Source organism: Arvicola amphibius, chromosome 10 (assembly GCF_903992535.2).
Source record: "Arvicola amphibius chromosome 10, mArvAmp1.2, whole genome shotgun sequence".
Lineage (NCBI taxonomy): Eukaryota > Metazoa > Chordata > Mammalia > Rodentia > Cricetidae > Arvicola > Arvicola amphibius.
The window spans coordinates 4,714,986-4,741,896 of NC_052056.1; the positions used below are offsets into that span (position 1 = coordinate 4,714,986).

Below are 26,911 nucleotides of genomic sequence, written 5' to 3' on the forward strand. Positions count from 1 at the left end.
CTGTTTAAGTTGATTTCATTGGCTAATAAAGAAACTGCCTGGCCCATATGATTGGCCAGCCCTTTGGTGGGCGGAGTAGACAGAACAGAATGCTGAGAAGGGAAGTTAATAAATTGCCATGCCTCTGCTCTCTGAGCCAGACTGCCATGACTCTCCTCAGTGAGCGAGATGCAATGAAGCCAGCCACCAGGTCAAATGTGCTGAATATTTCCCGGTAAGACACCACTCATGGTGTTACACAGATTATTAGTCAAGATGTGAGTAAGAGGCTGGAATTAATGGGCCAGGCAGTGTTTAAAAGAATACAGTTTATGTGTTGTTATTTGGGGGCATAAGCTAGCCAGTGGCCAGGAGCTGAGCGGGATGATGAAAAACAGGCCTGCCCGCAGCACATCGCTACACACTGGGTCACTTTCTTAGGTTGTAGCCTGTGGAGTTCTTCACCAGCTCATCCTGGGAGGCATCAGCATTGTCCCTGTGCCAAGGTCCTTAGATCTTGACCTAGAACCCAGCCTTGCTGTTCCAGGAATGCAAACCCACAGAGGCCAGGTCATACTCTAGAACAGCTTCCTGATCCCATCTTCCCTGGGAGGGAAAGCCAAGAGACCCACCTGTAGCACGGCACTGTTAGGACCTTTTTTTAGTTCTAAAGGGGGCCCCCAAGATCTCTAAGATACAGGAGGATTTACCCCTTCATGTTTTGATTCTTCTAGGAACGGGAAGAGGGCTGATGAGCAGAACATCACTGCAGGTGAGAACGGCTTCTTTACCCTGGAGGTTCAAGATGCTTTGTGAGTGTGTGCGTGCGTGCGTGCGTGCGTGCGTGTGTGTGTGTGTGTGTGTGTGTGTGTGCATGCATGTTGCTTGCATCAAGGGGATCAAATGTTGCTTCTTCTGTGCAGCCATATCTCTTACTTACCAAATAGATATGTTGGTTAGGTTTATGCCAAGGAAGTATGGTTTGCTGTGTAAAGACAGACATTGAAGTCCTTCTACTATTACAGCATTGAAAGTGATTTGTTGTCATTTAAACAAGCATAGAAGGGACAGATGATCTGTCCTCAGGACCACGACCTTCAGTCTTGTCGCACTGAGTGTGAATTACAGGAGGGGACAGGTAGGAGTGTGGGTTTCCTGCTCCTCCCTTTGAGGATGGTCCAGCCCCAGGGGCTGCCATGGTATGAAGGCCTGCTGTCTTTTCCCTGGCCCTGTGCTCTCTGAGTGAATGCTTAGGAAGAAGAGACTGCCCGGGTAGGGCACTGAGTGTACCATGGCACGTTAGAGCTTAGATGGGGTCTGTGATGGTGGTGTGGGCTGCTCTTGTCTGGCATGGGTTCTGTGCCGGAGAGCAGGAACACGCGGAGCAAGAACACGCTGGGAGTCGGCCCTAGAGCCCATCCCACAGCATGGTTCAGGCCTCCAGCTTCTGTTTCCTTCCCTGGAAAATGATATTCATGATGTAACTCAACGCTCTGGTTCCCCTCCCCCCCTTTTCTGTGCTGTTTAAAAGTACTATCCACTATACATCTTTCTCAATAGTTACAAATCAATTTATTTATTTTAAATCACATAAGTTTGTTTATCAAATGTTTCTGTGCTGGTGTTTGTGTCTGGGGTCATTCCCAGGCTAAGCACACAGACTGCCACAAAGCTACAGCCAAGTCCCTAAGTTTATTTTTAAATTCCTTAATTTATTTAAACTTAGTCTTGTATGTGTGTTCAGCCAAAAAAAAGTACATTTATATGCTGTAATTTTATAATGCTGTTTTGTTTTTATTTATTGTTTTTAAATATGTATTCCAGTACTCATGAGTAGAGCCATACTAGGGTACAGTATTTCTACTTTTTATTACTTAAACCATTTTTTAAAATAAAGATTATTTGTGTGTGTTTTCATGACGTGCATATGTGTGGGATCACATGGCACTGTGCATGTGTGGAACAGAGGCCAGCTCTGTGGTGTTGGTTCTCTCCTTCCTCTTTTACATGGGCTCTGGGACCGAGCTCAGGCCACCAAGCTTTTGTGGCAAGTGCTCTCCCCCTGAGTATTTCTGTTTCCGAGGCTGTCACTAGGACGGAGAGCCATAGCTGGCATGCACAGCCATGCTGGGGGGGGGGGACCACGCTTAGACTGTGAAGTCACAGCCACGCTTGATGTTCTTCCAGTTTTTTTTTTTTTTTTTTTTTTTTTTTATAGGGTTTTTGTACGTAGCCCAGGCTGGCTGGAGTTGAGCATGTAACTCAGGCCAGTTGCATGTGCTCCATCCTTCTGCTCCCACCTCTGAGTGCTGGGGTTCCGGTGTGTGCCGCGGTACCTGGGCCACAGGCACTTTGAGGTGTGTGTTTTATGAAACTTTTTGAAAATAGAGATGTTTGTTATATGCAGTAAGAGGTACAGATCCTGATGTATATTTGATGCATTATATATTATACATACTTTATAATGAGTCTGCTCAAGTTTTTTTTTTGTTGTTGTTGTTGCTGTTGTGATAAACACTGACCAAAAGCAGCTTGAGGAATGAGTTAATAGTACATCCTTGAAGAAGGTCAGGGTAGGGGCTCTGGCTGGAACCTGAAGGCAGGGACTGAAACAGAGACCACGGGAACCGCTTCCTGTCTTGCTTTTCATGGCTTGTTCCACCTGCTTTCTTGTACAGTACGGGACCACCTGCTCAGGGGCTGCATCACCCACAGTAGGATGTGCTCTCATACATCAGTCATTAATTAAGAAAATGCCCTATAGATGTGTCCACAGGCCAGCCCACAGCAGGCCATCTCTCAGTTCAGGTCTCCTGTCCCATGTAACTCTAGTTCATTTCAAGTTGACAAAAATTAACCAGTATAGTCGAACCCTTTGTCACCCTGACACAAAAATATGTCATCATTAAATCATAACTCCTCTGTTCTTGTTTCTCTCCAAGATCCCGTGGTAACACCGTAGTATAAACCATAGAGTGACAGGCAGAGTCACAGCCTTGGAAAAGTCAAGGTCTGGTTAAAATAGCACCGCCAGGCACACTGCCTTCCCTCCTCCCCCAGCTGCCTCTGGACCTTGGCTGCTCTCCTCCTCCATGGCCTGATTTCTCCTAAGTGTAGGGACTCTGACCCAGGCCTTCAGCTTTTACCCTGAGCAACGAGACCCTCTACAGAGATGTCACCTCTAGGCCCTTACCCTTTGGAATCTTGGCTGACCCGAAGTTGATGGTCACCCTCATCCACTGTGGCACTCTGGCACCCCACAGTGAAGCAGGCCCACAAGCTGAGGCAGCTGCAGAGACAGGAGTGGGCTGGGCACCAAGCTGGATGAGTAGTCCTTGTGGTAAGAGGACTGGACAGATGGACAGCAGGCAGGTGACAGCTGGCACTGGGCCTAGCAGCCCTCCTCCCAGACCTCCTGGCCTGCTGTGGCTGCCACCTCTAAGTACGTCTGCATTGTAGCTCTGCCTTCTTGGGGCTGCTGCCATCTGATGACACAGTCGGGAGTGTGGCCCTCCAAGAATTAAGGACAAACGAGAGAGGCTCTTTGGCCGTTGTGAGAAGATTGTGACTGAAGTGGGAGGGAATGTGACCATTCCTGGTCAGGTACAGGCCTTGATGACGGGGTCTGTGATGCAGAGCCTTTCCTTAGATGCAGCTGCTTCCCGCGAGCCAGTTGACAGCGTAAATGAGATTTAACATGTACTAGACATGACACGTACAGGTGTCCGATCTCCCTGGTCTGCTGTTTCAACACGGACACTGCAGAGGTCCCGGGATACACATGATATTAAGCAATATTGGAAAAGAAGCTACGGACACCATCACAGGCCCATGCAGCTCCTGTTTCAGGAGACCTTGCAGCTCTGCACACAGGGGCTAAGCAGAAGCAAAGGCTTCTGTCATCTTCCCATTGGTCAGGCACAAACCCTCTTCCGCTGCTCTCCTGGAGAGCCAGGAGATAGGGAGTCTGACAGCTTGTGATTATGAGAGGCAGTTTCTTCAGAACTTCCCACTGGTCACCGACCTTATGCCTCAGCCCTAATATCGTGCTTTACTCACAATTGTGCAACTGCTCACACCCCGAAGAGTCCCGGGACAGATGCTGTGAAAGGGGGACGTGTTGTCCTGGCTCTCTGTGTGCGGACGTGAGGGACACACAAGACCATTGTTCAGAGCTGCACATCCGTGAAGAGTATAGCCTGCCAGAGACAGCACACATCCTGTGAGCTCCCAGGAGCTGAGGACATTCCTATTTCAGCACTGCTTTCTGGGGGGATGATAGTGTTTGTAGTGGCAAATTCAGGAAGCTTCAAGGGCAGGCTTGGTGGCCCTCACCTTAATGGAGGCAGAGGCAAGCAAATCTCTGAATTCAAGGCCAGTCTGGTCTACAGAGTGAGTTCCAGGCCAGTTAGGGCTAGCTCCATAGAGAGACTGAGTCTCAAAACTAAGTAAGTAAATAAATAGATAAACAAATTTTCTGGATTTCTTGGTATTCCTGTCTTTTCAGAAGACAATAGGGTTTCTTCTGGGGCCTGGACATGCTAAGTGAGACATGCTTCTTCCCTGGGGCAGCCTTCTTCAGGGAGAAGATCCATTCAAGGAAATAGCTGTCAATACAAGTGTTCACAGAAGTGGAGCCTTCTGGTGTTGATAAGAAACATCACTGAATAGAATATAATTTGAAATGCTTGAGAAGAAGTGGACTATCAAAATACAGGCCAATGATGATACATAATTTGAATCAATGAATTGCAGTACTTTGTCCACCATGTTAAATTCTTTCCTGTGGATAACACTCCTGCGGTAAATCACACTGTGGTAATGTGGGAGCGTGCTATCAGGGGAGCTACGCTACCCGTGTGCAGAACTGGATGCAGTCTTTTAAGAAAGAGGCTGAATCAAGACAAAGTATAGAGAGATATTTTTGTCAATATTATTTCTAAAATATTTAAACACATTTTCATTAATTTTCTTTAACGCCTAAGTCTTGCAAGACTATTCTGATTCTCAGCAGACCTGTTTTAGGTGTGCAGCAATGAAAAGAGAAGTCACACAGGCAAAGTCAAAAGTTCTTATATCTGTTACCTAGTTGTCTTTCTTAGTTGGCTTCCATTTTTATATTTTGTTTATTACTATATAAAATGCATATTTTGGTGGTTTGAATTCTTTTATTTTTAAAAATCCTTTATTCTGGCTGTTTTAGTTTTATTTGTTTCAAAGAAATTCTGAGCCATGAAAATATTTGTTACAATAAACAAAATTCTTGGGACTTAGGGGGAAAAAATTAAATACTTCTTAAGTCCAATAGGGAAGAACCAAGGCTTAAAAACAGCCATGCTCAATCAGAACCCAGCAGTGCATCCCGGGATTGTGTAGCTCATTGTCTGGCACCTGGGGCTCACTCATATCTTCTGGGCTCTGCCTTCCATAGCAGCTTGTTCTGTAGGCTGAGGCCAGCTCCACTCTACACCTGCTGCTGTCCTCGGTGATCATCTCCTTCTCCTGGCTCTCTAATACACTGGAGTGTCCACTGACGTTGAGGCCGTATCTCTACCAATGGCCTCTCCTGGCTTCTGACATTGCCAAACCTCAACTTCTCTTCATGGCCTCTTCAGTTATGATGTTTCTATTGCAACAGAGGCTGCACCTTCATCAGTTACCTCTAATGGATCTCACAGTGCTGAGCCTTAGCTCTTCATGATCCCTTCCTGCCTTCAAACCAGTGCCGGGTGAAGGATTCCCCACTGGACCACAGCCTCCATGTACTGATCCTGAGGAAGCACTCCCCAGGTGTATTTCAGTGATGTTGGTCTCTTGTTAATCAACTAATTTTTAAGCCAAGCTAATTATCATTGATTGTCTTGGTAAAGCAAAGATTTTACTTCCACAGAGTCTGTCATAGGAATGGCCCTAATATAGTCTGTGCTTCTCTCATTGCGAGCCAGGCCTGCACTGTCTGCACTCTGGGGGGCTCTTGATATGTAATGATGCTATTCTGTGTTTGCAAAGCTGAGGTGTCTAAACTCTACTTTCTCTTTGGCAAGGAGGGACAGATGATTATTTCATTGCCTGAGAGCTGTCTGCTCACCACGGACACTGTGATTCGAAGCTCCTTAGGCCCCTACATCAAGAAGTAAGTGACCACACCTTGCACACCTGGTCTGATTCGAAGCTCCGTAGGGCTCTACATCAAGAATTTAGTGACCCTTGCACACCTGGCGCCAGTGTGAATGGTTCCTTGAGAGTTTCTGCCATTGGCAGAGGTGTCATGACTGTCACGGCATGAGGACCCAGCTCTTGTCCAGCCTAGAAACACTTGGTGTGATTTGAAAGATTTATTCTCTTCTAGGTTTGCTCTCAGTTCACTGGGAACTGTGTTTCTAAGGTCTTCAGTAGGCTGCCTGGGGTGTGGGTATGAACCCTGTCCTTATTTACTAAGAAGTGAACATGAAATGGAATGGTGTACATGATGCATCTTGCAGATGCTTCTTCCCGGTCTTGGTTGACCCTATTATACCTGCTTGACTTCTTCAGCTGTGAACGGACTTGGCCTTAGGGAAGAGTTAGCTTTAGTTAGAGATGAAGGAGAGCAGGCAATGTGGGATTTGGCATTGGGGAACAGTTAGCTTTAGTTAGGGATGAAGGAGAGCAGACAGTGTGGGATTGGGATTAGGGAAGAGTTAGCTTTAGTTAGGAATGAAGGAGAGCAGACAGTGTAGGATTTGGCCTTAGGGAAGAGTTGGCTTTAGTTAGGGATGAAGTAAAGCAGGCAATGTGAGATTTGGCATTAGGGAAGAGTTGGGTTTAGTTAGGGATGAAGGAGAGCAGACAGTGTAGGATTTGGCATTGGGGAAGAGTTAGCTTTCGTTAGGGATGAAGGAGAGCAGGCAATGTGGGATTTGGCCTTGGGGAAGAGTTAGTTTTAGTTAGGGATGGAGGAGAGTAGGCAATGTGGGATTTGGCATTAGGGAAGAGTTGGCTTTAGTTAGGGATGAAGGAGAGCAGGCAGTGTGGGATTTGGCATTAGGGAAGAGTTGCTTTAGTTAGGGATGAAGGAGAGCAGGCAATGTGGGATTTGGCATTAGGGAGGAACTGGACTTAGGGATGAAGGAGAGACAATGTAGGATTTGTTGTTAGGAAGGAGTTGGCTTTAGCTAGGGATGAAGGTGATCAGGCAGTGTAGGTTGAGATCCTTGCTCTGGGCACATGGTTATGAGCTTTGGTTTGGGGGCATCCTGAGCACAGAGTGAGAACCTCAGCAGAAGTGATTTCTACATTTTGAGGGTTCAACCAAAGATTGTGCTGTTACATAACCAAAGCCCCCTCCCCCCCCATTCCTTATGGGCCTGTGTAGAGGCAAGGATGCTCTGAATCCTTATTTTCTGAATCACTCAGAGGTTGCAATAGAAGTGGGTAACGTGGGAATCTGGACTTCAGAAGGGAATGATAGCATTGTGAAGCCTGTGTATGCCATAGGGCTGATTTGTGAGTAATTATTCAGATGCAGCTACATAATTTGTATTAGAACCCATAAGTTTAGGACAGAAGCTCAAAGTGTCTAATGGGCGGACAGTTTCTGTCTGGTCGGCATTGCCCAGTAGAACTCCAGCAGTGGTGGAGATGCTTTGTTTCACATTATCCAAGATGTGAATCACACATGCCTGCTGAGTAATTGGAATGTGGCTTGTTTTATTAAAGAATGACTCTTAATTTAAATCAAAATAGTTCCGTGAGCCAGTGTTCACTGGGTTGGATGATGCATCTCTGGATCTTTCTACCGCTTGCACTCCCTATAGTATCTATCTTTACAAGGTGAAACCCAGGAGCTTATAGAGGAAGTTTCAGCTGTGTGGTGGTGGGGCACACCTTTAATCCCAGCCCTTGGGAGGCAGAGGCAGGCAGATCTCTGTGAGTTCGAGGCCTGTAACTGGAAGGTTTTCATTCCACCTGGTCCTGGAGCCACTCCTAAAAAAACCACTCAGAGGCTTAATATTAATTACATACTGTTTGGTCTGTTAGCTCAGCTTATTATTAACCAACTCTTACAACTTAGATTTACCCCTTTCTATTATTCTATACTTTTTACCACCAGGCTCATGGCTTGTTACCTCACATCTTGCTTGTCTAACAGCTGCTGTATCCCTTAACTCAACCTTCTTTCTCCCTGTATTCAGTTTGACTTTCTCACCTTGCTATATTCTGCCCTGCCATAGGCCAAAGCAGCTTTTTTATTAACCAATGGTAATAAAACTGATGGCGGACTTTCTTTGGTTAATTAATAAAGAAACTGCTTGGCCCAATAGGTCAGAACATAGGTGGGTGGAATAGACAGAACAGGATGCGGGGAGTGAGGGAGATGCTTAAGACAGTCGCCATGCTTCTCCTCTCCAAGATGGATGCAGGTTAAGATCTCTCCTGGTAAGTGACCACCTCGTGGTGCTACACAGATTACCAAATATGGGTTAAAGCAAGATGTGAGAATTAGATAATAAGAGGCTGAAACTAATGGGCCAGGCAGTGTTTAAATGAATACAGTTTCCGAGTAATTATTTTGGGTGTAAAACTAGCCGGGTGGTGGGATGCAGCCCTGACGCTCCATCTACATAAAACATATTCACAGCATACAGAGGGGCATCCCACATCATCGTCCAGCCTGGTCTATAGAGTGAGTTCCAGGACAGCTAGAGCTACACAGAGAAAATCTGTCTCAGAGAAAAAGGGGGGATAGGGAGCACTGTGTTGGGTGTGCTCTGGAGAGAGAACATAGACCGTGTTGAGTGTGCTCTGGAGAGAGAGCATAGACCGTGTTGAGTGTGCTCCGAGGAAAACATAGACCGTGTTGGTTGTGTTCTGGAGAGAACATAGACCGTGTTGGGTATGTGCTGGGGAGAACATAGACCCTGTTGGGTGTGCTCTGGAGAGAACATAGACTGTGTTGGGTGCGCTCTAGAGAGAGAACATAGACTGTGTTGGGTGTGTGCTGGAGAGAACATAGACCATGTTGGGTGTGCGCTGGAGAGAACATAGACTGTGTTGGGTATGCTCTAGAGAGAACATAGTCCGTGTTGGGTGTGCTCTGGAGAGAGAACATAGACCGTGTTGGGTGTGTTCTGGGGAGAACATAGACTGTGTTGGATGTGCTCTAGAGACAGAACATAGACCGTGTTGGGTGTGTTCTGGAGAGAGAACATAGACCACATTGCGTGCGCTGGACAGGCACAGCCATAGGAAAGATGCCTCTGTCTTGGGTAGAGCGTCGTCATCTTGAGCACATTCCCTCTGAAGCAAATCAAACTGTTTGGCCGAGGCTACACTTTAATTCCTTCTATTTGTCTTCATTTACAAGGTGGAAGCCTCCTCCATCTCCCCTGCTGGCCCTGTGCACATTTTTAGTCTCAGAGAAGCATGCAGGTGATCAGTCCCTCTGGAAGTCTTACCTGGACATTTTACCCACTTTGTACACCTGCCCCGTCTGCTGGGAGCCAGAAGTGGTAGATCTTCTGCGGGAACCTTTAAGGACAAAGGCGGAGGAACAGAGAGCCCACGTGCAGGACCTGTTTGCCTCCTCCAGAGCCTTCTTCGCCTCCCTGCAGCCTCTGTTTGCGGAGTCTGTGGACAGCATTTTCAGCTACAGTGCCTTCCTGTGGGCCTGGTGCACTGTGAACACCAGAGCTGTGTACCTGCGATCCGCGAGGCAGGAATGCCTTTCCGCGGAGCCAGACACGTGCGCACTTGCTCCCTACCTGGATCTGCTCAACCACAGCCCACATGTCCAGGTGAGAAGCTGGCAAGGACATGTGTCCTGTTGTTTTAGAATTCCAACATGTGGAGTCGAGAATGAAGTAGTGGAGGTGTAAGCTGCTTCAGGTAACCATGTTAGACCAATCTTTCTGCAGCCACATTTTGTTCCCGGCCCTGATGTAATTCTAGCAAAAGTCTCTGCGTTTGTACTGCACTGCTCTCCAGGCCTGCAGGGCTCTGTGCTTAGCCCCTGGGCCTTTCAGCCCAGACTGTCTTTCCTTCCCAGTCTTCAGGACCCTGTGGTCTAGCTTTCCTTCCTGCCCTTCAGGACCGGGGTGCTGTCTAGCTTTCCTTCCTGCCCTTCAGGACCGGGGTGCTGTCTAGCTTTCCTTCTTGCCCCATCCCTTTTACACTTGGTGGTGTAGCTGTCTGCCCATGTATCTTTGTTCTGATTGGGGATTGTCTGTGCCTCCTCAGTGGACTCAAGGCTTTGCTGCCTTCTGTTGTTCTCTTTGAAGCCTCAGTGGCTAGGACAAGGCTTGATTATGGAGCAGATGAGAACCTGTGTGAATTGGAGTCTGCGGGCCATGATGAGCTCTTAGTGACAGCCGCGCTGCCTTCTCCCTCACTGGCACACACTGGAGATACATGTGTTTGCATGGCATGCTGGGAGAAAGACTAGCCGAGGAAGGGCAGGCTTGGAGGGCCGAGAGGAAGTGCTCTGTCAGCTCACCCAAAAACCTATTTAGGGTTTGGGATCTGCACCTTTGCTGTCTCCTAAAAGACATGCCACCAGGAGGAAATCAATGTCACCTTGTCATTTCACACAGCAGTAGGAGGACCCCGGAAGGTCCTGCTTGTCTTCTTGGCCCTGGGAGGCATTTCCCACAGTCTCCAGCACGCGAGTCCAGTGTTAGGTGAAAGGTCATAGGATGCTGGACATAGGGCATCAGTCCCCAGCCGCTTTGCCTTGATCTTATTGGTGTGTTTGTGGGCGTTTGTGCCTCAGTGATTTTCTAGATGATCATGGGAGGGCATGACCACAGCTGGACGATGGGATCCTGAGGGCCAGAGCTGCAAGAGACCTTTGTAGGCTCACGGACTATAAACAGATGAAACTGTGGCCAAGACCAGCCTCACAGCTTCTGACAACCGATGGTCTTAGCACTACCATGTTGTCTTCCTCAGGCCAGTGATCCATTCCTGACCAGAGTCAGAGGTCATGTGTTTGGCCATTTTCAGAGCCCGTGGTTGGACCTCCTCCCTCACCAGCAGGTGAAGGTGAGATGAGGAAACAGGCCCGAGTGCAGCAGTACCGTTCCCTACCTGTAACCGACTTTGTCACCAAGCATTTCAAACTGCATTGTACTACAGTTAATACGGTAACTTGGTGAGCCTTTGAGATTTAGGTTAAAATGAGAAATCTTATGCCTTTCCCCTGAAGGTGAAAGCAGCATTCAATGAGAAAACCGGCTGCTATGAGATCAGAACGGCCTCAGGCTGTCGGAAGCACGAGGAAGTGTTCATCTGCTATGGCCCCCACGGTAACCAGCGGCTGCTCCTGGAGTATGGCTTTGTCTGCGCCCGCAATCCTCACGCCTGTGTTCCTGTCCCCGGAGGTTGGTGTCAGCGCTGTTCTCCCTGAGGTAGTGTCATGTCCTGTTGTAGTAGGAGGAGGCCGGAAGGGCATCCTTCACTTATGGCTTCAGGGAGCACTAGCCTTGCCTCTGCTGACTGGATGTCTGTGTTGCTGTAAAGGCAGCAAAACTGATTAGTTCTGAGGCTGTGATGAACTGAGAAGGTGGAGTGGGAGGAGAGCTACTTAGGAAGTGATTGACAGTCACAGCTGGGCGGATGCAGATCTCGGTACTAAGCAGAAACTTAGTAAGCCCTCAGAAGCAGCTTCTAAGCCGTGGGTGAGTGGCCGGAACTTTCCCAGCATATAGGTATTTATGTGTAGGCTCAGATGGATGTAGAACCTCTCGGAGATGCTGTCCACCCTCTAGGCAGAACGACCATTATGCTTCTTAGAGATAGAAGAGCCTGAACCGGGCAGGGGGAGGGTCAGTGGGTAAAGGGGCTTGCCACCACGCCTGATGATGTGAGTTCAGTTCTCAGGACCTGCAGGGAGGAGAGGAGGGAACCGACCTCTGCAAATTGTCCTTGGGCCTCACACATGTGTATGTCGCACACGCAACACAGAAAATAAATACATGTAATAATTTTTTAAAAGGAAAATGCAAGCAGGGACTTGTACAGTGAGTCAGAGAGCAGCCTTGAGACGGCCTCATCCGAGGTCTCGCAGTTGCTGTACAATGGCGCTAACTGCAGACAGTTGCCGGGTGAACTGCTCGCTGAACAGCAGCTACATTGGTTAGAAGTGGTCTGAGGATCAGCTCAGAGGCAGGACAGTTGCCTGGCATCTGCAAGTCCCTCACTGAAGGAAAGGGAAGGCTTGCTTTTGTCAGAATTACACCCAAAGCCCTGTTGTGGTTTTGTTTTTTTTTTATAAAATGCAGAACTGAACCTATCATCACCTCCAAACAGACATCTTTTGTTTGTTCTCTCCTTCAGAAACGTTTGTTGGTTTTCACACGTTCACGTGTGGCTGCAGCCACTGATTTGTGGACTGCTTTGCACTGGCTTGCAGACAGAGTTGCCGTCCTTCCTCCCTGTGTTTCTGTGCAGCCTCTTCCTGGCTCTGTCTCCCAGCAGGGGCTCTAGCATCTTTGTCTCCACTTGTTCTACTGTGGATATGCTTAGTGGTGGCGGTGTGTGGGTGTGTGTGTGTGTGCAAGTGTGTGCGTGCGTGCGTGCGTGCGTGTGTGTGTGTGTGTGTGTGTGTGTGTGTGTGTAAACCTCGCTTCTCCGCATTCTGTCCTCAGCCTTGGAAACCTTACAGCTTCTCAGGGACCCCGGCCTCAGGAGTTGCCCCGAGGAGGACACTGGTGTGGGTTAGGAAGCACTGTTGGTTATTCGGGGTGGTCACGGGAGGGAAGTCAGCTGGAGAGCATGCACTGAGTTCTGTCCTCCTCTGACATCATCTTCTCTGACCTAGAGACGCTGGCTAAGTACCTCCCAGCAGCCGACAGACAGGTGCACGGGAAGATGTCCATTCTGAAGGAGCACGGCTTTACAGAGTGAGTGCTTTTGAAATTTCCATGCAGACACTGAGGCTTCTGAACCTGCCTCTGTATTAGACCACAGCTGGGTATTTATTAGGTCTTACCCTGTGCTAAAGTTGTGCTCATTGTTGTGGACACTCAAGGAGTGGACTTTGAGAGTCAAGCTTGAAACAGTCCTGTCCATGTCGTGAGGTGGGTCGTGGTCAGGTGGGGTGACTCTGGGTTATTGTCACAAGCCAGGCTGACCCCTAGCAGAACGCGCCTGGTGGCATCAGGGGCAGTGAGAGACAGACTCCAAACTCACCCTCTGACATCTTCTTTTCTGTATAAATCAGGGTTTTCCATGGCTTGCAACTGTGTGAGGCTGCTGGCTGGGGTAGCTGCGTGTTTGCTCTCTGGGATGACCCGAGGCCTCACTGTAAACTGTGTGGTGTGGTTACCAGGCCTCTTGCTGTGGTCCCCTAAACCAAGTTCAATGTCTTACAGAAATTGATTGGAAAATGGCTTTTCACCCTGTCTTAGGGTTACTATTGCTGTGATAAAATACCACAAAAGCAGAAAGCAGGCTGGAGAGGAAAGGGTTTATTTGGTTTATAGTTTTACATCATAGTCTGTCACCGAAGGAAGTCAGGACAGGAATTCAAACGGCTGGAACCTGGAGGGGCTGATGCAGAAGCCATGGAGGGGTGCTGCTTGCTGGCTTGTTCTTAGTGGCTTGCTCAGCCTGCTTTCTTAACCCAGGACCAGCAGCCCAGGATGGCAGGCACCACCCACCGTGGACTGGGTCCTTCCCCAACAATCACTAATTAAGAGTCTTAAAGGCCTACCTATAGCTTGATCTTACTGAGAGATTTTAATTGAAGCGCCCTCTTGTCCAGTGACCCTAACTTGTGTCAAGTTGGTAAAACCATCCAGCACAATCCAGAAGAGTCAGAACACAAGTTCCATTGTGTGGAATGAACCGCAGACTGTCCTGTACTCCGGCTTTATTCACAGAATCCACAGACTCGTATCTCACACCACTTTGACCTTCGTGGAGGTGACCTAACATCTGTGCCTGGTTAAAGCCACCGCCAGGGTGCTTAGGTGTTTGCATGGTACCATCTCCGAGTGCTAGATTTGCTGATGCTGGTCTTCTCTTGTAGGAATTTGACATTTGGATGGGATGGACCGTCTTGGAGGCTGCTCACAGCTCTGAAGTTGCTGTGTCTGGAAGCTGAGAAATTGTAAGTTTCACCTGCATTGCTTCTTTTCTTTGTTTCTTGAGACAGGGTTTCTCTGTGTAGCCCTGGCTGGCCTGGAACTCACTGTAGAGCAGGCTGGGCTTGAACTCAGAGATCTGCCTGCTCTGTCTCCTGAGTGCTTAAAGGTGTGCGCCACCACCACCCGGCTCCTGCAGTGTTTTTTCTCGGTGCCTGCTTCTTGGTAAGCATTAAAGGCGTTTGTTTGGGGAGTTTGCAGTTAGAGGGCAGAAGAGCAGGCTGTGCTCTGGTGCTGCTGTTGTGAGTACCCACCCAACCTTTAGGAGTACACGGCTCTGAGAACTCCGCACTCTGGTCAGGAGTCCCCAGGTGTCCCCTGGTGACCCGGAGCTGACAGTCTGAGTAAACGACTGCGCTGTCAGCATGGGCACACCAGAGGCACGTCTCTGAGTAGTGGGTTTTCCCTGCAGCAAGCAAGTACCTAACTGTGCCCTGTCTTGTCCCCTGTTTCCCCCACCCCCAGTCCTCTCCTGGGGTTAATCTAGAAGCCCTGCTGAAGGGCTTTTCCATGAGAGGAGGCAGGTAGAGGAGCCCCAGTGCAGACATGCATCCTGGTTAGGCTCCTTAATATCCCTGAGGAACTATCAGTGGCTTCTCAGAGCTGCCTGTCCACCCTCATGGCTGTCTGGTCATGACTGGAACTCCTCCAGCCCCAGGACTGATTTGACAGCAGCTGCCTTACTGCTGCCCAGTATGCTGGGCAAGTGTCCCGCAGCGTGTAGGATCAGCCCTGGCATAGCGCCGTCGTCCTCCCAGCACGTCTTACTCGTCCCTGTGGGATGTAGTTGAGTCATGTTCGGGGCTGATTGGCACCACAGCAGTTTCACTTACATGGGAATTAAATTTTTTAAAAAAATAATTGCATAGGAAATGTTGAAAAAATTAAGAAATAGTTGTAGTAAAGAAAAACAGAAAAACATGTATGCACAATTGTCTGTCTTATCATTTTTTACTGTATGTGGGCAAGTGTGTCATAGAAAGTGAAAAGTCTCACAATTGGTTCCCAGCCGTGTGGACTGCAGGTGACACCTGCCACAGTCAGTGCTCCGTTGCTGTGAACACCATGACCACAGCAGCTTTGTAAAAGAAAGCATTTACCTGTGGCTGGCTTGCAGTCATAGAGGCTGCGGAGGTTTGGGTATTAATGGCCCCATGGACTCATTTGTTGAACAGTTGGCCCATAGGGAGTGGCACTGTTAGGAGGTGTGGCCTTCTAGAGTAGGTGTGGCCTCGCTGGAGGAAGTGTGCACTGTGGGGCAGGCTTTGAGGTCTCATATGCACAAGCACAGTCTCCTGCTGCTGCCTGCAGATCAAGATATAGAACTCCTAGCTCCTTCTCCAGCACCATGTCTGTCTGTGTGCTGCCGTGTTTCCCACCATGATGATGATGACTTCTGAAACTGTAAGCCAGCCCCAGTTAAAGGTTTTCATTTATAAGAGTTGCTGTGGTCATGGTGTCTCTTCACAGCAAGAGAAACCCTGACTAATCAGAGGTTTAGTCTACCTTCATCATGGCAGGGAGGATGGTGGTGTGCAGGCAGACAAGGTGCTGGAGAGGAAGCCAAGAGTTCCACATCTAGACCTGCGGGCAGCAGGAAGAGAGAGCCACTGGGCCTAGCTTGGACTTTTCAAACTTCAAAGCCCACCCCCAGTGACATAATTCCTACATCAACAAGACCACACCTCCTGATAATGCCATTCTCTGTGCTTGTGGGGGCCAATTACATTCAAATTACCACACTGTGGCTTCCGTTCAGGAACTGCAGTGGTACTACAGGTTTAGGGGACGAGCCTCCTGTGCTCAGAGGAACAGGGACATGGCTTATGTGCCATGCTGCTATCTCCCGTAGCTGGGGGACCTGCTGAACTGATCTTGTTGGACATTCTGATTCTAGTACGTCCTGGAAAAAGGTACTTCTTGGCGAAGTGATCTCAGATGCAAATGAGAAGACAAGCTTGGGAGTGGCCCAGAAAATATGCTCTGACTTCATCGAGGAGACCCATGCTGTGCTGCGAAAGGTGCGTCCCCTGATGCTGCTGGGCTCAGTTCCAGCCCCCACAGTCGTGAGACTCTCCCAACAGCAAACGTTTGGTCACCTTTATATCTGATGGTGTCAACAGAGTTACACCTGAAGTTATATATACGGTGCCAGGGAGACGGCCCGAAAGATACTTGCTGTGCTCGTGTGAGAGCCAGAGTTCAGATCCCAGCACACATGCAGAAGTCAGGTGTGGCAGCTGGCATGCCTGTAACTCAGTGCTGGGGTTAGGGGAATCCAGCCAGCCTTGTCCAGAGCACTAAGGGTCAAGTGAGAGACTGTGGCTCACGCTCCAGGTGGACAGCAGTAGGAGCTGGCACTCAGCCTCTGGCCAAACCATGTGCGGGCCAGTCTGGAAGGTTTACATGCTGTGTCTGATGCACGGGCCAGTCTGGAAGGTTTACATGCAGTGTGTGATGCACGGGCCAGTCTGGAAGGTTTACATGCAGTGTGTGATGCATGGGCCAGTCTGGAAGGTTTACATACCATGTTTGATACACGGGCTGGTCTGGAAGGTTTACATGCACTGTGTGATACACGATGGTGCTTTGAGGTATGCTCACTGCGTGGAACTGCCTAGTCAAACTGCTGAACAGCATTTTCCAGATGACAGCTCTTGGAATCCGTTCTTGACATGCAGTACGTGTCGTGTGCCTAACTGAGGTCACGTGTTGTTTCTTGGCGTGCAGCACGCGTCGTGTGCCTAACTGAGGTCACGTGTTGTACGGGGAACTCTGTGTTCCTTGACTAATCTCACATAAGAACCTGAAGACTTACCTCATACCCAGTGTCCTCCAGGCTCTCTTGTTGTCACAAATAAGGGCTCCTCTTCTTCCCCCCGCCTTTTTTGTGATACTGGGGATGGGACCCAGGTCTTCACACCTGCTAGACGCACCCTCCAAACCCGAGCCCTGTCACTGCCCTCTTTCCCATTCAAGACCGTACCACTGTGAAGTATATCAGCATTTTCTTTATCTGTTCATCACTGGGCACTTAGGTCGAGTCTTAAATTTTGTCTCACGTTTTATCATTGCGCTTCAAATATTTTTCTTTAATTTCATAATTTTTTGTTTTAATGAGAAATCAGTTTATTCATAAGAAATGTGACTGTATTAAAATTCAGAAGTTTGTGCATTTTGAAGATTTTATGCTAAATGAGAAGAAAAGCACAAAAGGACAAGGACTGTCCACTTACAGGGTTCCCAGGCCAGGGAACCCAGGGCTCTGGGGAGGGAGCCAGAGAAAGTGATCTGGGCAACTAAAGGCCACTGACTGTCTGCCTCAAAGCAGTTAAAATGGTGAATTTTATAATGCCTTTCTAGTATAATAAAAAGTTAAAAATTACTTTCAGGTCTCTGACATGAAGAAAGAAAACGTGTTGCTGGTAAATCAACTCGCTTTGGTGGAAGCCCTGTGGGTGGAAGAGCTGAGGATTCTCCAGGCCTCTGCTGAGATTGTGAGCAGTTTATGATCCCCCTTCCCCGACATCACAGGGAGCATGTGATCCCTCCTGTGGAGGGCGTACTTTCCTCATTTTTGCTGAGGTTGGAATAAATAGACTTATATGACACTCTTTGCAGTCTTCGGATAGGTTCTAATAAACATTTAATGTTTCTCCCTCTGCTTTTCTTATACCTAGAGAACTTTCAAGAGCCTGTCATGGGTTGGGATGGCAGCTGCTCCCGGCCCTGGGAAGTATGTCTGTCCTCAGCAGAGGAGGGTTCCAGGTGCTGGGTAACTGAGGACAGACATGTGGCTGTCTGTGTCATGCTTGTCATCTCTTCCTTGCCTGCGTCAGGGGGGAAGGAACAGCATGGAAGTGGTGAACTGAGGAGTGGGAGGCTGTACCGGCAGGCAGCCCGCTGCGGTCTGTCTCCTGGTGTCAGCTGTCTGTGGTCTGTCTCCTGGTGTCAGCTGTCTGTGGTCTGCCTCCTGGTGTCAGCTCTCTGTGGCCTGTCTCCTGGTGTCAGCCCGCTGTGGTCTGTCTCCTGGTGTCAGCTCTCTGTGGCCTGTCTCCTGGTGTCAGCCCGCTGTGGTCTGTCTCCTGGTGTCAGCTCTCTGTGGTCTGTCTCCTGGTGTCAGCCCGCTGTGGTCTGTCTCCTGGTGTTAGCCCGCTGTGGTCTGTCTCCTGGTGTCAGCTCTCTGTGGCCTGTCTCCTGGTGTCAGCCCGCTGTGGCCTGTCTCCTGGTGTCAGCTGTCTGTGGCCTGTCTCCTGGTGTCAGCCCGCTGTGGCCTGTCCCCTGGTGTCAGCCCGCTGTGGTCTGTCTCCTGGCATCTTCCATTTCTGTTCACTCTGGCGGTTACTGATCCAGAAGTGACCCTGTAAGATCCAGGTAGGTACTCTTGGCTTAAGGACAAGGTAGGACCAGGCAGCTCTGGTGGCGTTGTGTCAGAGGGTTGGCAGTGTTGGATCACAACTGGATTGCTTAGGCCTTCCCCATATATACCCACTGAGGGAGGTGTCGAGGTGCCTTCTTGATGGGAGGTAGGGTGTGTGTGTGTGTGAGGTGGGTGGGGAGGCTTGGGGTCTTCCTGAGGCCAGCATGCTGGTGACCTCTTGTAAGCTGCTGGCAGGGAAGGACTGTGAATCACATAGGGCTTTCTGCTTTTTTCTGGCACTTTCCTGGGCAGCCTTTCCATGTGGGGACACAGACCCTGCTATTTCATACTCCTAAAGCAGGGTCAGGACAGGGAAGGAGAAATGGCAGGGCAAATAGGGGAGGAGGGAGGACGTGGGGCCTCTAAAATACCCAAGCCAGGATCCATTTATCAAGCTTCTAGCCTCAGCCCTCCTCCCCCAGATAAAACAGTTACTTTTTCCACAGCTGGCTCTCCTGTCTTTCCAGGTTGCTCAGTTCTGTGTTCATGCCACAGTGAACTTTGCAGTCCCCCAGGCAAATGCTGACATCCCTGTCACAGATGCAGTTCAGTTCAGGACAGCTGAAGGTGCTATGACATCTGTCCTGTCTGTTCTCTGAGTTCTGTCTTTTCTCTCCTAAGAACCAGGGTGCAGAAATTCTGAGAAGTCTGTGACCTTGGAGGACTCTCCAAATGAGTAGTGGGATTAAGACTAACAGGTCTGGGGTCTCTCGGGCAACTGTTGCTGTGGCCCAGAGTCCTCGTTCCCTGTGATGTCCCTTCTTCCCAGAGCTCTGGTTCTCATCTCTCTGTGAAGCCCTGCATGGCAAGTGCACAATTCAGGGGGCGTTGCAGCGAGCATTCTCAGCTACAGTCTGAACATCTTTCCTTGTGCTCATACATAGAAGTCTGCATACACTTGTCTCCCTCTCCCCTGTGTGTGTGTGTGTGTGTGTCCTGTACCCCCTTGGTGTGCTTATGGAGGTCAGAAGACAACTTGTGGGAATTGAGTTTCTCCTCCTACTATGTGGATCCCAGAGATTGAACTCAGGACAGGTTTCAGGGCAAACGTCCTCATCCACTAAGTCATCACACCAACACAGCTCCTCTATTCTGTTAAAAATGTCTGCTTATGGTATGTGCCTGGCGTGTTGTGTGAGTATACGTGTGTGTGTGGTGTTTGCATGGCATGTTGTGTGAGTATACTTGTGTGTGTGGTGTTTGCATGGCATGTTGTGTGAATATACATGTATTTGTGGTATGTGCATGGCATGTTGTGTGTGTATACTTGTGCATGTGCTATGTGCATGGCATGTGTGAATATACTTGTATGTGTGGTGTGTGCATGTCATGTTGTCTGAATATACTTGTGCATGTGGTATGTGTCTAGCATGTTGTGTGAGTATACTTGTGTGTGTTGTGTATGCATGGCATGTTGTGTGAGTATACTTGTGCTTATGGTATGTCCGTGGCATGCTGTGTTGGCAGAGACTGCTTGTTTATTTCTTGGCTGCCCAGACATGAATAATCACACAGAAACTATATTAATTACTGTTGTGGGAAGCCACTTGTTTGTTTTCTGGCTGCTTAGCAGCTCAACCCTGAAATAATCACACAGAAACCATATTATTTGCAATACTGTTTGGCCAATAGCTTAAGCGTATTTCAGGATAACTCTTATATCCTAAACTAACCCATCTCCATTAATCTGTGTATTGCCACGAGGCTGTGGCTTACCAGTTAAAGTTACAGTGTCTGTCTCTGGTGGGGCTACATGGTTTCTCCCTGCCCTTCTTTCTCCCAACATTCAGTTTGGTTTTTTGTTGGGGACTGTGGACCCCCAAACCCTGAATTTCCTGTAAACAACTTATTGTGCTTGCAACTTCTCTGAACAAAACAACTTGTTTTCCTGTTCTTGCAGCTGCTCTGAGCACAAGACAGGGGAGTGGTTTCTGGTGGGGTTGCAGCTGAGAGTTAGGGCATGGCCATTAGTCAAGGAGACCCTATATAAGCTGCCCTGGAACAAATAAAGGGGCTGTTCTTGATTCAAATTGGCATTCTTGGTGTTCTTGTTTCAAGGATGACCTATGTCTCTGTGTGTGTCTGTGTGTGTTTCAATTTCCAGCCCCTTGCCTGGCTCGCAGACTGTCCTGTAGTGCAGGCTACAGGCATAGTATCATAGTACACACAGTACAGGTGCACAGGACCATAGTACACATAGTACAGGTGCACAGGACCATAGTACACATAGTACAGGTGCTGCAGGACCATAGTATGTGTAGTAGTACAGATAGTACAGTTTTCCCCACCTACCTCTATTCCCTGTGCAGGCCCAAGACAGTTTCTTTACTAATCAATTGTAATCACAGCACACAGAGGGAAATCCCACATCACCTCCCCTTTTCTTTTTTTAATTCTTTATTTTTTTTATAAAAATTTTCCATCTCCTCCCCTCCTCCTCCCCCTTCCCTCCCCTCCCTTCCATCCCCTTTTCTGTTTAAATAAAAAGGAAGGTTTTAATTTTAACACAGTGAAATTACATATAACAAAACAGGTATTAAGAAAGAATTACAGTTACAATATTTATATCTACTTTATCTTTTATCATAACTATGGAAAACTATAACTATAAATTCTTCAGCTCCATCAAAGACTCCAGAAGGATATAATATTACCTAAGTAAACAGGAAGTGCATTGTAAGCTACTTCCAGAACTGTAGAATTGATAGAGACATCTTGCCTGAACAATCACCCAAAGTTCTTCTATACCATTGGGGCATCCATCTTCAGCCTACAGGCCCATAGTATCCATCAGACTTTTCCATGAAGCAGGAAATTTTAAGGACAGTTCCACCTATATTGGCAGTTTGTCAGTCACTTTCTTCTGTATCCTGCAGAATGTCTAGCAGACTCATTCATGAAGCAGGAACCATGAAGGACTGTCTCACCTTTGAGCAAGTTCAGCAGTCATTTCTCTGTGGGCCCTGCATGTTCAGTTCACACAGCATACCATCAAAGCAGTCCAGGCAAGACCAGTTTCTTGCCCAAATGCTAACAAACTCCATGAGGAGCCTCTTCGATTTCCATCTTCCTCTTGAAGTAGTTGGTGCTACCGAGAGCAGATGTGTCTCACTGTCATGAAAAGTCCTATCTTCTTAAAACATTTAAATGCCATATTCCATAGGTCTTTGAAAGGTTTGAAGAAGAGCTATCTAATTGAAATATATCACTATATATCTAGAAAACTTAATATGACTACAAGTTTGACTATTATAGATGATTATCTATTAACCTATATTTCTTAATTATACATTACATTTTTAAATGAGCTGCATACACAATACCTTAATCAAGATCAGAAGTACATATACACAGTATAACAAAATTGAGCTAAATTTTGTATCAATAAAGCAAGATTTATACCAATTCAAAGTACCCATCTTATAGCATATCCTCCTTTAAATGTAAAGAAACACTTACAAACAATATTTGGGAATTTGGGCATCTCCAAACTGCTTCCTACTTTTTGTTGAGCAAAGTAATTTTTGAGGGGTGTTTATGGTGACCTTTTAGGGGCTCTTGGTCCATCAAACCATATTAGTCTGGAGCAATCCGCAGGTTCTCATCCTCTGGAAACAAAAGAAGGACCTCTTTCACAAAGCAACATATCCATAGACTCAAACTTTAAAGTCAAGAAACCTTTAAAACATATGTTGGCTTAGTTTAGCAGTCCCCAGAATCAAATGTCTCTGTAGTCAAAAATTCAAAGAAAACAGTAACATACACAATCCAGACCCTCTTTGTATATTCCATCTTTGCGTGGCTTTTTTTACTCTATTAATTTTTAATATTTATTATCTTTACTCCTTTAATCTATGACTGTCTGTACTCTATCTCTTTAAAGACTTCGTTTTATTTTTTAAAAAACCATTTACTTTTTATAACTATAATCTTTTTTCTCTCTAATAAGCCTACATACATTTTAAAAAACACACTGTTACTTGTTTAGAGTTTTTTGTCTCATAATTTTATTTTATTTTATTATTTTTTTAATTAAAAATTTCTACCTTCTCCCCTCCTCCCATTTCCCTCCCCCTCCCCCCACTCCCTCTCTTCCTCCCTCTCCAGTCCAAAGAGCAGTAAGGGTTCCCTGCCCTGTGGGAAGTCCAAGGTCCTCCCCCCTCCATCCAGGTCTAGGAAGATGAGCATCCACACAGACTAGGCTCCCACAAAGCCAGTACATGCAGCAGAATCAAAACCCAGTGCCATTGTCCTTGGCTTCTCAGTCAGCCCTCATTGTCAGCCACATTCAGGGAGTCCGATTTGATCACATGCTCCATCAGTCCCAGTGCAGTTGGCCTTGGTGAGCTTCTATTAGATCAGCCCCACTGTCTCAGTGGGCACACCCCTCGGGGTCCTGACTTCCTTGCTCATGTTCTCTCTCCTTCTGCTCCTCATTTGGACCTTGGGAGCTCAGTCCAGTGCTCCAATGTGGGTCTCTGTCTCTATCTCCATCCATCGCCAGATGAAGGTTCTATGGTGATATGCAAGATATTCATCAGTGTGGCTATAGGGTAGGGCCATTTCAGGCTCCCTCTCCTCAGCTGCCCAAGGAACTAGCTGGGGACATCTCCCTGAACACCTGGGATGGGTTCACCTTCTTATTTAGCTTCTGTAGGATCATGAATTATAGGCTCAATGTCCTTTATTTATGGCTAGAATCCACTTATGAGTGAGTACATACCATATTCATCTTTTTGGGTCTGGGTTACCTCACTCAGTAAAGTGTTTTCTATTTCCATCCATTTGCATGCAAAATTCAAGATGTCATTGGTTTTTTTTTTACCGCTGAGTAGTACTCTAATATGTATATATTCCACACTTTCTTTATTCATTCTTCCATTGAGGGGCATCTAGGTTGTTTCCAGGTTCTGGCTATTACAAATAATGCTGCTATGAACATAGTTGAACAAATGCCTTTGTAGTATGATAGGGCATCTCTTAGGTATATTCCCAAGAGTGGTATTGCTGGGTCCTGGGGTAGGTTGATCCCACATTTCCTGAGAAACCGCCATACTGATTTCCAAAGTGGTTTTACAAGTTTGCATTCCCACCAGCAATGGATGAGTGTACCCCTTACTCCACATCCTCTCCAACAAAGGCTATCATTGGTGTTTTTGATTTTAGCCATTCTGACAGGTGTAAGATGGTATCTCAAAGTTGTTTTGATTTGCATTTCCCTGATCGCTAAGGAGGTTGAGCATGACCTTAAGTGTTTTTTGGCCATTTGAACTTCTGTGGAGAATTCTCTGTTCAGTTCAGTGCCCCATTTTTTAATTGGGTTAATTAGCATTTTAAAGTCTAGTTAATTGAGTTCTTTATATATTTAGGAGATCAGACCTTTGTCTGTTGCAGGGTTGGTGAAGATCTTCTCCCAATTAGTAGGTTGCCTTTTTGTCTTAATGACAGTGTCCTTTGCTTTACAGAAGCTTCTCAGTTTTAGGAGGTCCCATTTATTCAATGTTGCCCTTATTGTCTGTGCTACTGGGGTTATACGTAGGAAGTGGTCTCCTGTGCCCATGTGTTATAGACTACTTCCCACTTTCTCTTCTATCAGGTTCAGTGTGTTCAAATTAATATTGAGGTCTTTAATCCATTTGGACTTGAGTTTTGTGCATGGTGATAGATATGGATCTATTTTCATTCTTCTACAGGTTGACGTCCAGTTATGCCAGCACCATTTGTTGAAGATGCTTTCTTTCTTCCATTGTATACTTTTAGCTCCTTTGTTGAAAATCAGGTGTTCATAGGTTTGTGGGTTAATATCCGGGTGTTCTATTCGATTCCATTGGTCGACTTCTCTGTTTTTATGCCAATACCAAGCTGTTTTCATTACTGTAGCTCTGTAATAGAGTTTGAAAAGTCAGGGATGGTAATGCCTCCAGAAGTTCCTTTATTGTATAAGATTGTTTTGGCTATCCTGGGTTTCTTGTTTTTCCATATAAAGTTGATTATTGTTCTCTCAAGGTCTGTGAAGAATTTTGTTGGGATTTTAATGGGGATTGTGTTGAATTTATAGATTGCCTTTGGTAGAATTGCCATTTTTACTATGTTGATCCTACCCATTCAAGAGCATGGGAGATCCTTCCATTTTCTGGTGTCCTCTTCAATTTCTTTCTTCAAAGACTTAAAGTTCTTGTCAAATAGATCTTTCACTTCCTTGGTTAGAGTTACCCCCAGATACTTAATGCTATTTGTGGCTTTTGTGAAAGGTTAAGTTTCTCTGATTTCCCGCTCTGCTTCTCTATCCTTTGTGTATAGGAGGGCTACTGATTTTTTTGAGTTGATTTGTAACCTGCCACATCACTGAAGGTATTTATCAGCTGTAGCAGTTCTTTGGTAGAGTTTTTGGGATCACTAATGTACACTATCATATCATCTGCAAATAACAAAATTTGACTTCTTCCTTTCCGATTTGAATCCCCTTGATCTCCTTATGTTGTCTTATTGCTATTGCTAGAACTTCAAGAACTATGTTGAAGCTATATGGTGAGAGTGGACAGCTTTGTCTTGTTCCTGAATTTAGTGGAACGGCTTTGAGTTTCTCTCAGTTTAATTTGATATTAGCTGTTGGCTTGCTATATTTTGCTTTTATTATATTTAGGTATGATCCTTGTATCCCTAACCTCTCCAAAACCTTTATCATAAAGGGGTGTTGAATTTTGTCAAATGCTTTTTCCGCATCTAATGAAATGATCATATGGTTATTTTCTTTCAGTTTATTTATATGATGGATTACATTGATAGATTTTCTTATATTGAACCAGCCCTGCATCTCTGGGATGAAGCCTACTTGATCGTAATGGATAATTTTTTAATGTGTTCTTGGATTCTCTTTGCCAGAATTTTATTGAGAATTTTTGCTTCAATGTTCATGAGTGAGACTGGCCTGTAATTCTCTTTCTTGCTTGGGTCTTTGTGTGGTTTTGGGATCAGGGTAACTGTAGCTTCATACAAAGAGTTTGGCAATGACTCTTCTGATTCTGTTATGTGAAAAGCATTAAAGATTATAGGTATCAGCTCTTCTTGGAAGTTCTGATAAAATTCTGCATTAAAACCGTCAGGTCCTGGGCTTTTTTTGGTTGGTAGGTTTTTAAGACAGCTTCTATTTCCTCACGACTTATAGGTCTATTTAAATTGTTCACCTGGTCTTGATTTAATTTTGGTAAATGGTACTTATCTAAAAACAAGTCCATTTCTTTTATATTTTCCAACTTTGTGCCATATAAGCTTTCGTAGTAAGACCTAATGATTCTCTGAATTTCCTCAGTGTCTGTTGTTACGTCCCCCTTTTCATTTCTGATCTTCTTAATTTGTTTGTTCTCTCTCTGCCATTTGATTAGTTTGGCTAAGGGTTTGTCAATCTTGTTGATTTTCTCCAAGAACCAGCTTTTTGTTTCAGTGATTCTTTGGATTGTTTTCTGTGTTTCTATTTTGTTGATTTCAGCCCTCAGTTTGATTATTTCCAGTCTTCTACTCCTCCTGGGTGAGTCTGCTTCTTTTTTTCTAGAGCTTTCAGCTGTGCTGTTAAGTCTTCAATGTGAGCTTTCTCCGTTTTTTTTTTTTTTTTTTTTTTTTTTTTTTTTATGTGGGCACTTAGAGCTATGAACTTTCCTCTTAGCACTGCTTTCATAGTGTCCCATAGGTTTGGGTATGTTGTGTTTTTATTTTCGTTGAATTCTAGGAAGACTTTAATTTCTTTTTTTATTTCTTCCCTGACCCAGGGTGGTTCAGTAGTTGACTATTCAGCTTCCATGAGTTTGTAGGCTTTCTGGGGTAGAATTATTGTTAAATTCTAACTTTATTCCATGGTGATCCAATAAGACACAGGTGGTTACTAGTATTTTTTTGTATCTGTGGAAGTTTGCTTTGTTACCGAGTATGTGGTCAGTTTTTGAGAAGGTTCCATGAGCTGCAGAGAAGAAGGTATATTCTTTCCTATTTGGGTGGAATGTTCTATAGATATCTGTTAAGTCCATTTGATTCATTATCTGCATTAAGTCTCTTATTTCTCTGTTAGGTTTCTGTCTGGTTGACCTGTCCATTGGTGAGAGAGGAATGTTGAAGTCTCCCACTATTAGTGTGTGGGGTTTGATGTCTGCCTTGAGTTATAGTAACGTTTCTTTTACATAAGTGGGTGCTTTTATATTAGAGGCATAGATATTCAGGATTTAGACTTTATCCTGATGAATTGTTCCTGTTATAAGTATAAAATGTCCATCTCTTCTGATTGATTTTAGTTTGAAGTCAATTTTGTTAGAAATTAGTATAGCCACACCCGCTTGTTTCTTAGGTCCGTTTGATTGAAAAACCTTTTCCCAACCCTTTACTCTGAGTAGATGTCTGT

General features: G+C 46.3%; 1 protein-coding gene across 1 annotated transcript in view; it reads left to right on the forward strand.

The window, feature by feature from the left end:
• Setd4 (SET domain containing 4) overlaps positions 1–17,716 on the forward strand; it is a 24,453-nt gene extending 6,737 nt beyond the window's left edge. Inside the window, exons 4-11 of the mRNA XM_038345117.1 lie at positions 714–751; positions 6,024–6,112; positions 9,326–9,755; positions 11,165–11,339; positions 12,779–12,860; positions 13,991–14,071; positions 16,003–16,126; positions 17,498–17,716. Coding sequence (XP_038201045.1) covers positions 714–751; positions 6,024–6,112; positions 9,326–9,755; positions 11,165–11,339; positions 12,779–12,860; positions 13,991–14,071; positions 16,003–16,126; positions 17,498–17,617 — 1,139 coding nt within the window. The 3' untranslated portion in view covers positions 17,618–17,716. The remainder of the gene's footprint in view (positions 1–713; positions 752–6,023; positions 6,113–9,325; positions 9,756–11,164; positions 11,340–12,778; positions 12,861–13,990; positions 14,072–16,002; positions 16,127–17,497) is intronic.
• Positions 17,717–26,911: the final 9,195 nt, after the last annotated feature.